The sequence below is a fragment of the Hesperophylax consimilis genome, chromosome 18 (genome assembly GCF_061612785.1).
Source record: "Hesperophylax consimilis isolate HC1 chromosome 18, BYU_Hcon_1.0, whole genome shotgun sequence".
Lineage (NCBI taxonomy): Eukaryota > Metazoa > Arthropoda > Insecta > Trichoptera > Limnephilidae > Hesperophylax > Hesperophylax consimilis.
The window spans coordinates 4,079,265-4,095,925 of record NC_142853.1 but is presented as its reverse complement, the minus strand read 5'-3'; the positions used below and the strand labels follow the sequence as shown (position 1 = coordinate 4,095,925).

The following is a 16,661-nucleotide window of genomic DNA, read 5'->3' as shown; positions in this document are numbered from 1 at the left end:
AGGTTAGGTTAGGTTAACCAAATCCTAAAAACTATTTTGTGGATGTTTACTTAAACCCCTGACTTAAATAGTTGTCTCCATTCAATATTGAAGTTGAAATCATATATTATATTTTTAAAGAGCCCTTCGGTGCAGAGGAATTCGAGAAATCGCTGATTTATATGTAATGTTATGCCGTTGCAGCAACCGAATACATTTACAACCGAGTAGGTACATACGTATTTGTTTAGTATTTAGATGTAATTTTATGCCGTGGCAGCAACCAATTATATTTACAACCGAGTAAGTACCTATTTGTTAACTATTTAGATGTAATGTTATGCCGTGGCAGCAACCGAGTAGGTACGTATTTTTTTACAATTTAGATGTAATGTTACGCCGTTGAATCAACCGAGTTTACTATTTAGATTTATATTTGACAGTATATAGTTCCGAAAAGTGCGTTTAGCAATAATTTCTACAAATAATTTTATATTATTGTAGAAAGCAATCACTTTGTAATCTTATCACTTTGAGCTAAACGAAACCGGTCGGTCGATAATTTTTTTTTTTTTTAAAGTGGTTTTAAAAAAAATATTTTATTTTTATTAAAATAATTTTACTTGACGTAATATGCTTTATTTTCTATTTATATTTTATTGTTAACAACATTGTTTTGCACAGGTTTTTTTTAGATCATATTAGCTGTAAATATCAATTTTTATCTTGAATCAGACTATTTTGCCAGTAACTACAGAATGTCTGTATGTAGGTACAATACAGCTGTTCTTTCATTAGACAGCACAAACAGATTTTGCCTAGGAAAGGGCTACATAAAGTTGTCCATGTGAAAAAAATTCAACGCTCAAATCTGAACCTGCAACATTGAGCCCCGTGACTTATTAATGGTCATTTAAAAATAAAGCTTTACTGCTAATTCAATTGGTTGAGCGACACTGTTACTCAAATTGTTTATTACCTGATGAATTAGTGTTACCTGATGAGTTCAGACTCTCCCCCGCAGTAGGCCACGAAGAGGCAGAGCAACTATATATTTATAACCAATCAGATGAGAGTGTAGCGGTTCGTGGGTGAAGAATTTCAAATTTTAAAATTATACTTTTCCCTGTAAGCAACACATACTTTCAGTTTCATCCTTCCATTACAGAGCAGAGCAATGTACACAGACAACAGACATTGTACCTGTAGAAATTACAGGATAATTCTTGTATTCAATTGAAGAATCGTAATTCATAGCAACAATTCAACACAAATTATTAACCCTCATGGATGGTTATTTTGTCTATTTCTAATCGATTGTTTCTTTGTACGGAAGATTCTCTGGCTCTCTGGGATCTATGCCTATTCCGATCAAGAGTCAAGACTAAGGCGAGCCTCACGTTCAATAGACGATCTCTTCGCGAAGAAGTACTTTCTCTGCTATTTGACAGCCGGATTGCCTTTTCTTCTTCGTTTTCCTAAGACGTACCAAATGCATGTACCTACTCGTATACTTCGACCTATATTTATACTACTACGTTTTTGAGATATCATTTGAATATTAAATCGTGATCAGGAAAATAAACGACAAATAACGAAATAATTAATGTTCGCAATATTCACAAAATAACAACATTAAAATAAGAATAACTTTTGTTTCTTCCTTGAAAACCAAATAAAATTATCAATAAACATAAACAACCCTACACAGAGAGCTCCGAAGATAAATACTCGCCGAGGCGGCTTTTGTGCGTGCGGCAAATAGTTAGGCTGCAAGTGATTTTTCAAAATGCGATATCTTCTAAGATATTGATTTAAATTATATGTTCTGAAGGGCAATTTTAAAATACATTAAAATCTCAACTTAACTAATATGTTTAATTTGATAAGAATCAATATTTTATTTGTCAAAATAACGTCGCAAATAACACATAATGAATGTAAAAGTTAAAAATGATTACTGTAGGTTATCCTTAGGAGATAGAAATATAGGTAGGTACCACCCGAACTTTTTAGTAGGTCTTTTTAAAATATACGATTCCGTTGTACCCTATTTTGTTGTATCTTCTAAGGTTTAGCCAGCGTTAGCAATATAAGCGCCCGAATTATTTTTTTTTACTTATTACAAAACTTTGTATTTTCTATACTTTCTATAAATATAATATGCATGCATTATATATATTAACCTTCCGAAAGAAATTCTCTAAACGACAGTGAAAACCGTATTAAAATTTGTTGCGTAGTTTAGGAGAACTAAGCGCACAAACAGACATACCTACACGAAAAGCGATTTTATTTCATACTGTTTAGAGACGTTATGCCGTTGCAGCAACCGAGTACATTTACAACCGAGTAGGTACGTATTTGTTTACTACAAATCCACACATTTAATGTTTTAAAATATTTTTTAAAAACTCGGAATGAAATTGAGTTCAACAATGGCTAAAATGCCTTTATTTCTGTTTTTATCATTCGCGAAAACACCGAACAAATATTTCGATGGTCCCGTAGAACAATGTTGGATGTGCAAATTTGTAGTCTTTAAAGAGCTATAGCTTGCTATTACGCATTATAATATTTTCTATTTGCACGACGGATAAAGACAGAAAACATTCTTTTCCACTTGCTTCACAAGGGTACAAGGCTTCAAGCTTTCAAATGACGACAAGCCAAATATTGACGAGAAAACGTTCATAAAATAACTGCTGCTATATAATACTAACCAAATATTATGTCCATACTAAAGAATGTTTGTCTTTCGTTCCCTTCCCAAAGGAAACTGACAGATTATTATCACAAGGGCACTCCCTCCATACGATTTTAATTTCACTATGCTAATATTATTTTTAATTTCTGTCAACAGAAACCTTTAGGAAAAAATTTAGAACAGTGATTGTCAATGTGGGGTACCGTGCGCATATTTACTAAAATTACACCACATTTTTTTTATTTTTATTTTTTTATTTATTTATTAAATTTAATATAGTTACATTTTATACAATATAAGATATGGGTAGTCCCACAAAGCTGTGACAATCAGCTTATCTGTAGGTTCTACCATTTAATGTTATAACATAATACACATTAGCTTAAGTTTAAATATAAATACCAAATATAATGTTTAGGATAGATAAACGTTTTGTTCATTTATTAACCACTTTTTTGTCAGTTTAGGGCAAGGTTCCTCATTATTTTTCAAGTTAAAGTTTTCGTTAAATTTGTTATAAATCACAGGTATCAAATAGTCAAGTGTTCTGCTACCATACTTATTTGATATTAGTGGAATTTTTAGGCCTTTTTTTTCAGTAAATCTTGTTTTGTGACTATGCACCAATGGCTTTTTGTACGCATTTTCTCCCGCATTATCCATAATTATAATAAACCAGAGAAGTCCTTTAATTGGGAGTAGGCCCTCAGAGCCATACAGTAATTTTAAGTTGTTTCTTTGTTTGTAAATGATTGTTTTTAACGATGACAACTGCAATATAGTAGCTTGTGTTTGTGAAAAATCATTTACAAAGCCTATACCATTTCAGTCACGGTGACAACTTTAATGCTGTAGCTTCTTAGTGCGAAAAATCATCTACAAAGCCTATACCGTTTCAGTAACGGTGACAAACACAACAGTGTAGCTTTTGTTTGTGAAAATCGTCTACAAAGCTTATACTATTTAAGTAACGGTGACAACTGCAATATAGTAGCTTTTGTTTTTGAAAAATCATTTACACCGCCTACACCATTTCAGTCACGGTGAAAACTGTAATATAGTAGCTTCTTAATGCGAAAAATCATCTACAAACCCTATACCATTTCAGTAACGGTGACAACTGTAACAGTGTAGCTTTTGTTTGTGCAAATCAACTACAAAGCTTGAACTTTTTCAGTACCGGTGACCACTGCAATAGAGTAGCTTTTGTTTGTGAAAAATAATTTACACAGCCTATACCATTTCAGTCAAGGTGAAAACTGCAATAGTTTTTGTTTGTTTGTGTAAAATAATTAACAAAGCTTCAGTAGCTTTTCAGTAACGGTGACAACTATAATACATTATTTTTTTTGCACATCTACCCTACCCTAATATAACTTAACCGCACTTAACCTAAAGACTAGACTTGGCTATCGTTGTGTGTATTTTAATCTATTTAATAAAATAAAGTCAATAGACTGAAATGGTACAGGCTTTGTAAATGATTTTGCAAAAACATAAGCTACCTACTCTATTACAGTTGTCACCGTGACTGAAATGGTATAGGCTTTGTAATAACGCGAACCGTCCCATAGGAAGCGCTGGAACCACCTTACATGGCGTAGGGTATATTATTACTCTAAGGGCGTAGGAGTGGAACGGGGCGGTAGAAGTGATAAATAATGTTGACAATCTATTTACGCACTTCATTTGATTTTCCATTCGGTGATTATTCAAATAAGCTTTTTTATGTGAATACCGCACTAGAGTCCGCACTGCTCCCAACCGTCTGGAGCCAGTGAGACTCTGGCATCCCCAATTGGGGTATGTTGTGAGGCTGAAGGTAGTGGAAGTGAGGGGAAGGACATGGGGAATATGAAGGTGAGGGAGTATCTGGCTACTCATATCTCATCACCAAACACGGCTAAAGCTATTTCAAGCAATTTTCTTTTCTGAATGTTGGTTTTTATGATGCAGCAAATGGAAAATAGCCAACCATTGATGAGGTTTCTTCGTGAAAACCTGTCAGGTCAAAGGAATGTTGGGAGACTTAAACTAAAGTGGCTGAACGTAGCGAAACTTTGCGTGGTTACTGGAAGGAGACCGGCAGGAGTAGAGGCTTTTCCTGGTGGTGACCTGGACTCAGATGTTGTCAGATTATTTCTATTTGATGTGAAACGTCTTTTAGCGCGCCTAGAGGGGTAAAACCGGCTCTTACATAGCAAGCGTGGAAAGACGCTCTGGCACGGAACATGACTTCATTCGTCTAGCCTTGTAACTCGTCAGTTCTTTCTGTCCGGCCGCCAAAACTCTGTGCCGGAAGGCTTATCGAATAGTATAATTTGTGGGATGTTTTGTTGTCCTAGAGCTTATCTCAAATATTTTTCTTCATTCCAAAGTAAAGTTTGTTGTTGTGCAGAATTTTTTTTTTCAATATTAATAATTTCATTAAATGATCAATATTTTGTGGTATTTCTTTATTGAAAACTTATTATTTGCATATACAACTGATGAATTAACTTAACCGCATTGAATAAATATATCTTCCATTTATAATATATTTTAATAATAAAATAATCCTTTTATTATCAAAAATATAATGACTTGTTTACATTCATTTTCACTTCTCACATCTGCCTGCAGTCCCTCGAAGGCTATTTTTTTTAACTAGTCCACGAAAGCGCCGTAAAAAACGGATTGTAGGCACAAGTTCATGGAACCATGTAGGTACTTACGCAGACCTACGATAAACCTACGATGTTATTTTTGAAGCTGTCATTTTTGACATTTGACAAGTAGAAACTACGCCATTAATAAAAATGGAACGATACACGCTTCAACAACGCATTGAAATTATTAAAATTCACTTGAGTTAATCAAATGCAAATCATCTTGAGTGATGAGGCCCATTTCCACCTCGGTGGTTTCGTCGACAAGCAAAATTGTCGCATCTGGGGCTCGGAAAACCCAAGAGTTATTTTTGAATAGTCTCTCTATCCTCCACGTGTGACTGTTTGGTGCGGTTTATGGCCCGGCGGAGTCATTGGACCTTACTTTTTCGAAAATGAGGCTGGAGCAACAGTTACGGTGAATGGATTGCGCTATCGAGAGATGATTAATGATCTGGACAACGTTTACTTTCAACAAGACGGCGCTACGTGCCACACAAGCTACGAAACCATTGATCTTTTACGATTGAATATCAAAATAAAACCTCTGATTGGAAAACCCTGTATTTTTGTAACAGATGTTGCTAGTAGACGAGTTTAGTTTAATTGAGTATTGTACTGCCCTGAAGAAGCTGCGTATGTATCGAAACCTGGTCGTCGTTAGGAATTAAAAAAATAAAAACGTTGTTTACTAAGGTTATTGTGTTATTTTAAATTCATTTAAAATAGCTAACGTGTACCCGGCGTTGTTAGAGGTTATCCTTATGAAACAGACATATACGACAGCTGACTTTTCTGTATACAATTCCGCCTTTTTAAGTTATACAATTCCGTAGTAAATTATTTTCATGTATCTCATAAGGTTTAGCCAGCGTTAGCAATGTATCAGCCCGACTTCACGACTTGATTACGTTTTTACGACTTGATTACAAAACATCGACAATTCTCTACTTTCCATAAATTCAATATACATGTATTAAATATATAAACCTTACGGAAGAAATTTTCTAAATGACAGTGAAATCCCCATCAAAATCCGTTGCGTAGTTCAGAAGAACTAAGCGCACAAACAGACAGACGCGGATTGCGTCTTTGTTTTATACTATTTATTAGAGATTTCGTGTTACTCGCATAAAATTAATATAAATGTATTTTCGCCATCGCGAGTATAGATCATTAATTCCATGTAAATATATAATTAAAAATATAACTTGGTATCTATTTGTTGAGGTTACTAGATTAATAATTAATTAATCGTTATTGTGGTAATTTTAAACATAAAAGCAATTTTATTTTCAAAGTGTCATAAAAAGATATTACATAATGCCGTTTACGATTACGAGTAAATCCTCTTTCAAGTAGAAATAAAACCTGACCTCGTATGCAAAGTATACATTGTCCTCTAATATCACAATCTGAAAGTAAAAATGCAATGATAATTTAAAAAAAAAAACAGTATTCAGGCACTAATAATATAGTACTGGACGTGGCATGCAATGAAGAGGCGCCGGGCGTCGCTACGCGTCGTTTCTACGCCTGAATAGACGTTACGGCCGCGGCGTCTGTTAGTCTCAAGATGCATAAACGACTATTTCTGTACGGGAAAGAGCGCGTCCAATTCAATTCTGTTTATTCATTTCAAAAACATTACAAAACCGTTCATTTCAATGCGTTTTTAAAATATTTTGGTTATAAGAATTCTTAGATTAATATTAACAGTGTGTAAATCAACTATACCAGTAATAATAGAGCTTGCCTTTTAAAGGAAGCTTCATTGATGCTAAAAATGTCGATATCCGAATTGATTCTGTTCAACAGCATGATTACTCTCCCCACAGGCATGACCATTGGCAAGTTAATTCTGCAGGCCGGGAGATAAAATAGTCTATGTTGTCGGCGACGTAGATAACCATCGGGAACATAGAAATGAATGCTCTCCATGATGACTGAGTTGTCAAACCATCCACGAATCAGTCTAAAGAAATATGTAGCAATGCGCACATCCCTCCTGACCCGTAGATAGTTCATTCCGAGCATACCCAAAAGAGAGTCAGTGGGATAGAGCCAAGGGTAGTAGCCATACTCCCTCATGTAGAGATATCTTAAGAATTTCTTCTGAACTCTCTCCAACATGAGAGAATACTTTACCTGGTGTGAACTCCAAATCACCGACCCACTTTGAAGTCTAACCCTTACTAAGGAATTAAATAAAACTATAAGCACCCGGTTATCTCTAAAATTCCTTGCAGTGCGTAGAACAAAACCCAGAATTCTCAGTGAAGTGCTACATGCCGTCTCAATAAGAGCATGAAATGTCAGCCTACTATCAAACATGATTCCAAGATCCTTTATTGTCGAGACAAATGGAAATTTTAAATGTATTATTTTGAGAAATGAAATGATTAACTATTGTTTAATGTTAGATATTATGTTAAAAATTCAATTTAATTACCTTTTTTAAATCGAAATGTTCAAATAACTGAAGAAATAGATAACTTTACAATATTGGATGGATAGGCGTAACTACCAAAGATTTTATACGGATTTACGGAGCACGGACGCGCTGTTAATAGCCAGACCGTCAATGATAACGCAATTATTCATAAATCGACAAACGCTAGCAACAGTGGAGTATTATCTATGAATTAACATTCCAAAACGTCAAACGACAATATTAATAAATTAACAATGTTGATTTGAAATAATATCCTAAATATGCATCGGCAGTCCGCATTTTCTTTTTGACACTAAAAAAGGAGTTATTTAGATAGCGAGGTCTTTTTTCACAACTTTTTGGCCCGAAAGGATTCAACTCGCACGTATACGAATTCTTTCAATTCTAAGAGCTTCGTTATTTCAAATCCGTTCGTTAATAAATTTGCATAACGAACGACATTATTAATAAGGTATATTGTACTTTATCTTATACTACGGAGGCCGCGCTAAAATTTGTCCATCGTCGGTTGGAATATTTCTTATCAATCATTGTTCGTGCTCGCAAATATTGCCAACTCACCATAGATGACGAATTTAGTCAATATCGTATTGAATTAGGACTTAATCGATCTCCGTGCTAGACCTCCTGGTGGTTTTAGGTATCCAACTGTTTTATATAATTATTAAGGAAATTTAAAATTAATTCGAATTAACAAATATCTCTTCTTTCTCGTGTAGAGGTACTGATTGGTCCGATTTCGTGGCCTCCACCGATTCCCTCCCGTCGATATAGTATCGATAATAATTATTGTTGATTCGAGTATGTCCATACTGTCCATCACTATGCAAAACAACCTTGGTGGTGTATCTACACAGTAAATATATACTTAATTTTTTTGGTTAATTTTGTAAAAAATTGCAAATATCCTCGGCAAGTGCAGAGTAGAGATCAAATAAAATAGGATTGTGCTTGAAGCCATACCGGATAGACGCTGACTACGAAGGCTGTGTGTGTCTTGACTTTGGATGTGGCGTGCTTCATGACGTGGCGAATGGTGTCCAGGTAAAACACCATCATGATTAGGACCGCGATCCCGCCGTAGGCGAACAGGATGATACCGTAGTTGTTTATGGCTGGAAGCAAATAACAACAAAATACATTAATTATGTCTGGATGAGTAAACTATTGACATTATTTGTTATTGTAATCAATTCTTTTATACTTTTGCATCAACTTACGAATTTCAGTTTTAGATGAACATAGACTGTATATAATTTAAACGAGACGAAATGAAATAGTGTTTTTGGTAGAATTGGGTGATAGTAAGTTTAGAATGAACAAGGTATGGACAGAAAAAAAAACAGGAAAACCAATCACTTACCAAGAAGGAGCAAACAACACAATTACAATATAGTGAGTTCACCGCGATACCTCGAGGTAATTATCGCCACAAAAACAAGAAGGAGTACTTAAAAATAAATTTCCTTTCTTTGTTGAGGAGATTATTTGAATGAAAATCACCTACAACTTGCTTGCAAGGTAGCATTGGGTAGCATCAATATTTGATGAAATATTTTAATCTTTTACACTATAAAATTTTGTAATACATGTTACCTCTTTGTTCTTTAATTCATCTTTTAATTTTGAATTTGAAAAGTTTTTTGTGTCGCGTGAAAGATTGTTGTATGCTTATATTGCCTAGTATTTGTCCAAAGTATGTGTTTACCATCGTAGTTTTTTTTAAGCTTGTCTAACTGGTCTATTAATAATGATTTGAGTTTGTTGTAATTGGTTAAAAATGTAGTTTAATAGGTAATGAATGTGTAGTTGGCGTATGTCTAAAACTTCAAACACTTTGAATGCTTGGTCTATGTCAGTCATACTATGTTTTTTAAGTATTTTATTTTTATTTTTTGTAAATATTTTATCACACCCTTGTGGAACTCTGTCATTGGATTTTATTTATATTATTTTTAAGTCTATTATGTATGTATTTAAAAAAACATGTTGGTTTTCCAACAAAAATAAATAAAGATGGTTTTTTGTGCGATTTCCATATGACCGATAGCTGAGTTTGTTGCTCCTCCTTAATCAATTGTTCTATTTTCTGTATTCGATTGACAAAGTGCAAAATATAAGGTTTTGTGTATTTATTTCAGTTTATTTATGTTTTGGAAAATGTGCATTGTTTTGAGTAGTTTAAATAATAATGCCTTTAAAGGCGAAACAGCTCACGCGTAATAATATTTACACAGAAGAACTTGTTTATAAATAAACTGTTTTTTGTAGTTTATAATAATATCATTGAATACTAGCAGAACTTCCCGGCGTTGCTCGGGCTTCACAGAGAAGTTTTTTTTCATAATCAGACTTAGAAAGTGACCTTCCTCTTGTTTTGAAGGTCAAGAGTGCAAATTTTCATCAACCTCGGAATAAAACTGTATATAAATCAAATCAACGCCGTTCGCCCGCCCGCCCGTGACAATCAACTTTATATAATAGATATAAAATTAAAACCAAATATTAAAATGGAGTTTTACAAATTGATAACAATTAATTAGGGGAAGGGAGGGTAAGATGGAAGGAGCGGGCAAGATGGAAACTATCTGCCTATCGCAAACCGCTCGACAAAGTGCCCGTGTCTCTAGGCACACAGATGTAAGCGCCCATGTTGTATTTAAGTCCGGTGACTCGGTTCGGCTCGCGCCACCAAGCGACTTGCACGCGTGTTTTGTATTTTCGCGACGAATTATTACAAAATCAGTGGACTTTAAAAGTGTGATTACTCATACAAAGTAAGTAATACTACCATTTTGTTTTTATAAACACTAACTATATAAGAATAGATTGTATGAATTGATATTTAAAGGGGAAAAAATTAAAGGATTTTCTAAGATATTGATATTATTATTGGCAGTTAGCTTATGGGCAAGATGGAAAATTGCATTTTAGGGCAAGATGGAATAGTTTCCATTTTGCCCGCGTGCAATTATTTTGATTTATGTTTTAATTTTTTTCAACTAATTGAGAATGATTCTCTTTATAGATGGTGTTCAAGTATATTAGAAAGAGCAACATAGGATCTTGGATCTTGACTTGGCAGATAGCGATGGACGAAGCTGTAACTACTAAAATACGCACAGCTTCATAGAAATATGGAATTGCAATCGGAACTTACACCGCTATATCAAAAAAGGTATCGTGTCCAAAAACCTAGGTAGATTTCAAACTGTTTTTTCGAAAAAACTTGGGAGAAAAATTTGTGACCTTGCCATTGAACGGGACACCCTTTTTTACGGCTTAACAAAAGAAAGTCTACAGCAATTTGCTTATGAGGTGGCGGTACAAAACAAATACGGCATCCATTTACATGTGGAAGGCTGGGGGATTATGGCACGGATTTATGAAAAGGCATCACCAACTAACTTACAGGACACCGGGACCCACAGCTTTAGCTCGTTGTTCTGCTTTTAAGGTGGATCGGTTCTATGATAACCTATAAATGGTTATTACTCAAAATACCTTTATGTCACGACCCGACGACATCTATAATATGGATGAGACTGGTGTTAAGACTAGTGCCTCTAAACCTCCTCGAGTAATTTCTACAAAAGTCAAAACACAAGTAGGCGTTGTAGCAACAGCAGAAAAGGGCTTCTTACCACAATAATTTGTGCTTGCAGTGCAACTGGTCGCTTCATTCCACCTTTCTTTATATTTGGACACAAGAAGAGAATGAATGAACGTCTTTTGGATGGAGCTCTCAATGGCTCTCAAGCTTGGTGTTCTGATTCGGGCTGGATAACTAACTAATGACACCTTTAACAACTGGCTTCAAATATTTATTGAGCAGATAGACCCGTTTAATTAATTTCAGATAATCATGTTACTCATCAAAACCTAGAAACTTGAATTTTTTTTATTTTTTTTTAAATAAATTTAAAATAAATCAATTTAATAATGTTATAATAATTATTAAGTTCTGAAAGTATTTCTGTTATTTTTTTATTTTTACAGTTTTTAAATACTTGCAGAACTTAATAATTATTATAACATTATTAAATTTGATTTATTTTAAATTTATTTAAAAAATTAAATGGAGTTCTACGAATTAAACACCAAAACAAAAAATAGAAACTTTAAATTTTGCTCGAGAAAAACATATAATCATAGTCAGTATTCCCCCCCACACAAGCCACAAGCTGCAACCATTGGACGTCTCGGTTTACCGTTCATTCAAAGTGGCCTTTGAGCAAGCCCTGACACTTTTCAAAATAATCATCCTCGAAGAAGAGTAAATCAGTTTGATATAGCTAGGCTAGTATGCATCGCCTATGAAAAAAGTGCCACTGTGCAAAATGCCACTAGTGGGTTCAGAAAGGCTGGCATCTTCCCATATAATAGACATTTGTTTACAGATTTAGACTTTGCACCGGCCACTGTTTATGAAAACGCTCCAGTAATTGAAGGCGAACAAAATTCCATTGTAACTGATGAGGGAGACAAAAATACCGACACAAATGATTCAGCAATTGAAAGCCAATCTCACGTCAACGTCAATATTGCAGACAATATTACCAATGAAATATCTACTTTCCATGATGGTTATGAAAAAATACAGGATGAAGAAGTGCAACTTAATTTTGATAATATACAGAATACGATGTCAGAAGAAACAAGTTCAGGTGTTATTGATAAGAGTTTGGAACAACCATCCACCTCGTACTTAGTTTCTCCAATTAAAATACTTCCATCACCAAAAGTTACTCCTACAATAAAGAAACGAAAATTGAGATGTCAAAAATCAGAAATCCTAACTAGTTCTCCATTCAAACAAACTATTGAAAAAAATACGGAGCTGAAAGCGAAACCAAAATTAGTCCTTAATCCGGTCATCAATGGCAAGAAAAACAAAGGAAAGAGCAAAGGAAAGGGTAAAGGAAAGGAGAAAAGGACTGGAAAAGATGAGAACATACTACAACATCCGGAGCAGTCAACACAAGACGATGTGTTGTGTGTATTATGTGGAGAAGCATATGTGGAACCGCCCACAGAGGACTGGGTACAGTGTGCAGAGTGTTGTGGTTGGGCACATGAACTATGTTCAGACATAGAAAACGGTTGTCTTTTGTGTGTCAATTGTAAAATGCAAGGATATCCTATTTATTCCATCTTTCCCTTATAAGCTTTCCATTTTGCCCTCAGGGTTAGGGCAAGATGGAATTATTCCTGTTTTTCTTTTATGAGTCTTAACAGATTTTATACTCAATTTTAATTATTTTTAATAACGCAATTTTATAAGCATGTAAGATCTCTCTGAATACTTATTAAAGTAAAGGATTAATATTATGTTGTTCTATTTTTTTTTACATCTTAAAGTTAAGCCTTCCATCCTGCCCTCCCTTCCCCTAATTAAGGAGTTTATTTGTGATACGATCCTATGAGAACCGCTAATTAACAGGTGCGTTGTTTAAATACATCGACTGGAGCAAACAATTTTTTAAATCACCAGTTATATTTGCATTATTTTGATACGTGAGAACTGATATGCAAATACAATATGAAAATATTATCTGAACCAATTGCAATTATCGCATTTTGTATTGAATTTAGTAAAAGTAACCGCTTGTTTTAGCGCCGGAGTTCTGTTACTTGTAACAACATGGTGTGACCTTACGCAAACAACTTTATTAATATTTCTCTCCATTCTTGCTTTTTTAATAATGTAAAAGAGCAATGACCCTTCGTGACTGTCTAATACAAAAATTTATACAGGGTTTTCCAATACGAGGTGTTATTTTGATATTCAATCGTAAAAGATCAATGGTTTCGTTGCTTGCGTGGCACGTAGCGCCGTCTTGTTGAAATTAAACGTTGTCCAGATCAATACCATCCAATTCCGGCCATAAAAAAATCATTAATCATCTCTCGATAGCGCAATGCATTCACCGTAACTGTTGCTCCAGCCTCATTTTCGAAAAAGTAAGGTCCAATGACTCCGCCGGAAAATAAACCGCACCAAACAATCACATGTTGAGGATAGAGAGGCTTTCCAACAATAACTCTTGGGTTTTCCGAGCCCCAGATGCGACAATTTTGCTTGTTGACGATGCCACCGAGGTGGAAATGGGCCTCATCCCTCAAGATGATTTGCATTTGATTCACTGAAGTAAATTTCAATAATTTCAATGCGTTGTTAAAGCGTGTATCGTTCCATTTTTATTAATAACGTAGTTTCTACTTGTCAAATGTCAAAAATGACAGCTTCAAAAGTAACATATATCGAAATAGCGGACTATTCAAAATAACACCTCTTATTGGAAAACCCTGTATATGTAGCCTACTAGAGCTTTGACTAGGTTTCTACACATGGCAGAGGCGTTGCGTGACATTTAAATTGGCAATATTTCTGAGAGAACATGGCTATATCAACAGCTAAGAAAGATCCAACAGCCCGATGGGATATTTTCACAAACTAGGAATATCGTTCAAAATGTGTGGAAGATTTACACATTTTTTTTTATTCGTATGATGTTACTAAAAATATGTAATAATAATATTTGCATTCATAATTATTGATTTGTAAATATTTATGTTGAGGGATCAGTAGGATTTATAGGCCCTGTTAGAAGTTCTACCGAGCCGAACCCTCTGATATGAAAATATCTGGAGTCGGTGAATTTTTTTTCCCATTTGATCTCTGGTGAGTTGACGTGTTGTTGTTCTTGTATTGTTTTGTATTTATTTTACTTATATAATGCACTTGCATAGTGTTGATTGACTAGCTGATCATTTGTGGAAAAGTGAGTGGAAGGGTTTAGTTTTTACTATGGGGAAGGGACAACAAAATCGGAAGCATAAAAAAAAATCGCACAGGTGCCCGGGGTGACGTCAACGCCGCCGAATTCACGAACACATTGTTTTGGCGGCAGATCGAAAATGGCACGTTTCAAATCGTTATAAAAAAAATATTCGTCAACATAAAAAAAAAGTAAAAATACCTTCACCTTCGTAATTTTTTTTCGAGTCCGCTACGGGTGCCGAACTGTCAAGGTGCTGATAATATCTAAAACCTAACAGTAGATACTAATTTAACAGGCCTTTAAGATTATTTTTCACAAAAACGGCGCTACACAAAATACAAATCATCGAGATGGGTCCTACATAGACGTCTACTGGTTTTGAGAAGGTGCGTCAAAATTTTACTTGCGCCAGGCGTCGGTTTGCTCAGGGCCGACCATGGCAGAATCGATTTCCGTTGAAAAATGAATAAATACAATTTGCCACCTTGCGTTTATAATATATCTATTCATTCCTACCTCTCCTATTGGAGGATGGTTAGGTAGGTTTGGTTGGCCCAGGACATATGAACATATGTCAGGTGGACGTGAAGTCACGAAGTGCCACTATTAGTGCATTCCGGAGAATTATGAAATTTGGTCAATTTGTGCACAGATTCGATGTCCTTATCACAAAAAAATATGATTGAGTGTTCGAGGGTAACTTACGGAGGACAAAATTTTAGGACATATTTTTTATCTGCTTGTAATGACAAAGCTTTTGATTAGAAAGCCTGTCTGGTATAGATTGACGGGTGACACGTTTCCAACTAGGTGTCACACAGTATCTAGAAACTAATGGTACTGCCTATGTTTTCTTAAAACCCTTCAAGCCACATTTTTCGGTATAATACCTACTTTGAGTGGTTAGGTTCATGTAGTATAATCTTTAAAATACAAAATGGTAAAGCAATTTTTGCTGATTAAGGCATTTTTAATACTAATAACCAAATTCGTGCTTAGATTTTTTTTTAAATTATTTCGAGAAAAACCCAGACGAATTTACTCAACCCCCAAATATCTCATATATATGAATAGAATTTCAAAATTTATTACATTTCAATTTTGAAAACAAGTAACCTCATGTAAACTTAATTTTTTTATTAGTTGTACAAAATCGAAAAATGTCGTTCTTATCGTCTCCTGTAAAATTTTAATTTAGTGGCCTAAAAGTTTTTTTTAAATATTTACAAGATTTATGCTTCGACGCAATACAATTAAAAAAATATAAGATTTCCTATAAATTGAACCAAAAAAATTCAACTTCGCACTAGTTTTACTAGAAAACGAAAGCTGAAATTAAAAAAAAATGTACAACAAAATGGACTTCAAATGTAATGTAGATTGCAGTTTCCCGCTTATACCACTAGTTTCCGGATACCATGTATATTATTAGTGTTAGGTGAATTAGGTTTCCTACCTCAGAAGTACGTCACAATGATATTATATCTAACAAATTAGTGTATCAAAACTGAGCTGTCGTTTTGAAGGTAGATATAATATTAACCACTTCCCCGACAATATACATCGATAAGTGTACTCTTTGGTAATATCAGCGTTATAGTAGCTGTATAGTTTTTATGACGATTGTGGTAAACGGATTGTTATCTATCGTCATTATTACCATGTATAAGGTAACTTATACATGTGCTTATCCTAACAGTAAAATAACTAATGAAACTTTATTTTATCCCTTCAATAAGGACGATGTAATTTACTACGCAGGTATTTCGGTATAGTGATATGGAGAATAATAAAAGTTGCAAGGTACTTGATTATCAATAATACTGGTTGGTGTCGCGAAGCTGCGACTCCACTATATATTTTAGAGGTGGTGTGATATGCCACACGCCCAAAGGACCAGTCCCAAACTACTCCGAATGATAGGTATGGGACGATATATGCATCCGACAAACCCGATGGACAGTGCAATAATCAAAGGTATAAATCTGGGCTTCTGGAGCACAAGATAAGCCCAGATTGGAATGCAGGAAAGATGGACTCACCCGTTGATGACTATCACACGTCTCCAGGAGTATTGGTTGATTTCA

The 16,661-nt window shown here is 34.6% G+C and overlaps 1 protein-coding gene across 1 annotated transcript in view; it reads right to left on the bottom strand.

Moving 5' to 3' along the window:
- LOC149415276 (organic solute transporter alpha-like protein) overlaps positions 1-16,661 on the bottom strand; it is a 69,121-nt gene that overhangs the window by 15,785 nt on the left and 36,675 nt on the right. The window contains exon 3 of the mRNA XM_089642449.1: positions 8,753-8,904. Coding sequence (XP_089498575.1) covers positions 8,753-8,904 — 152 coding nt within the window. The remainder of the gene's footprint in view (positions 1-8,752; positions 8,905-16,661) is intronic.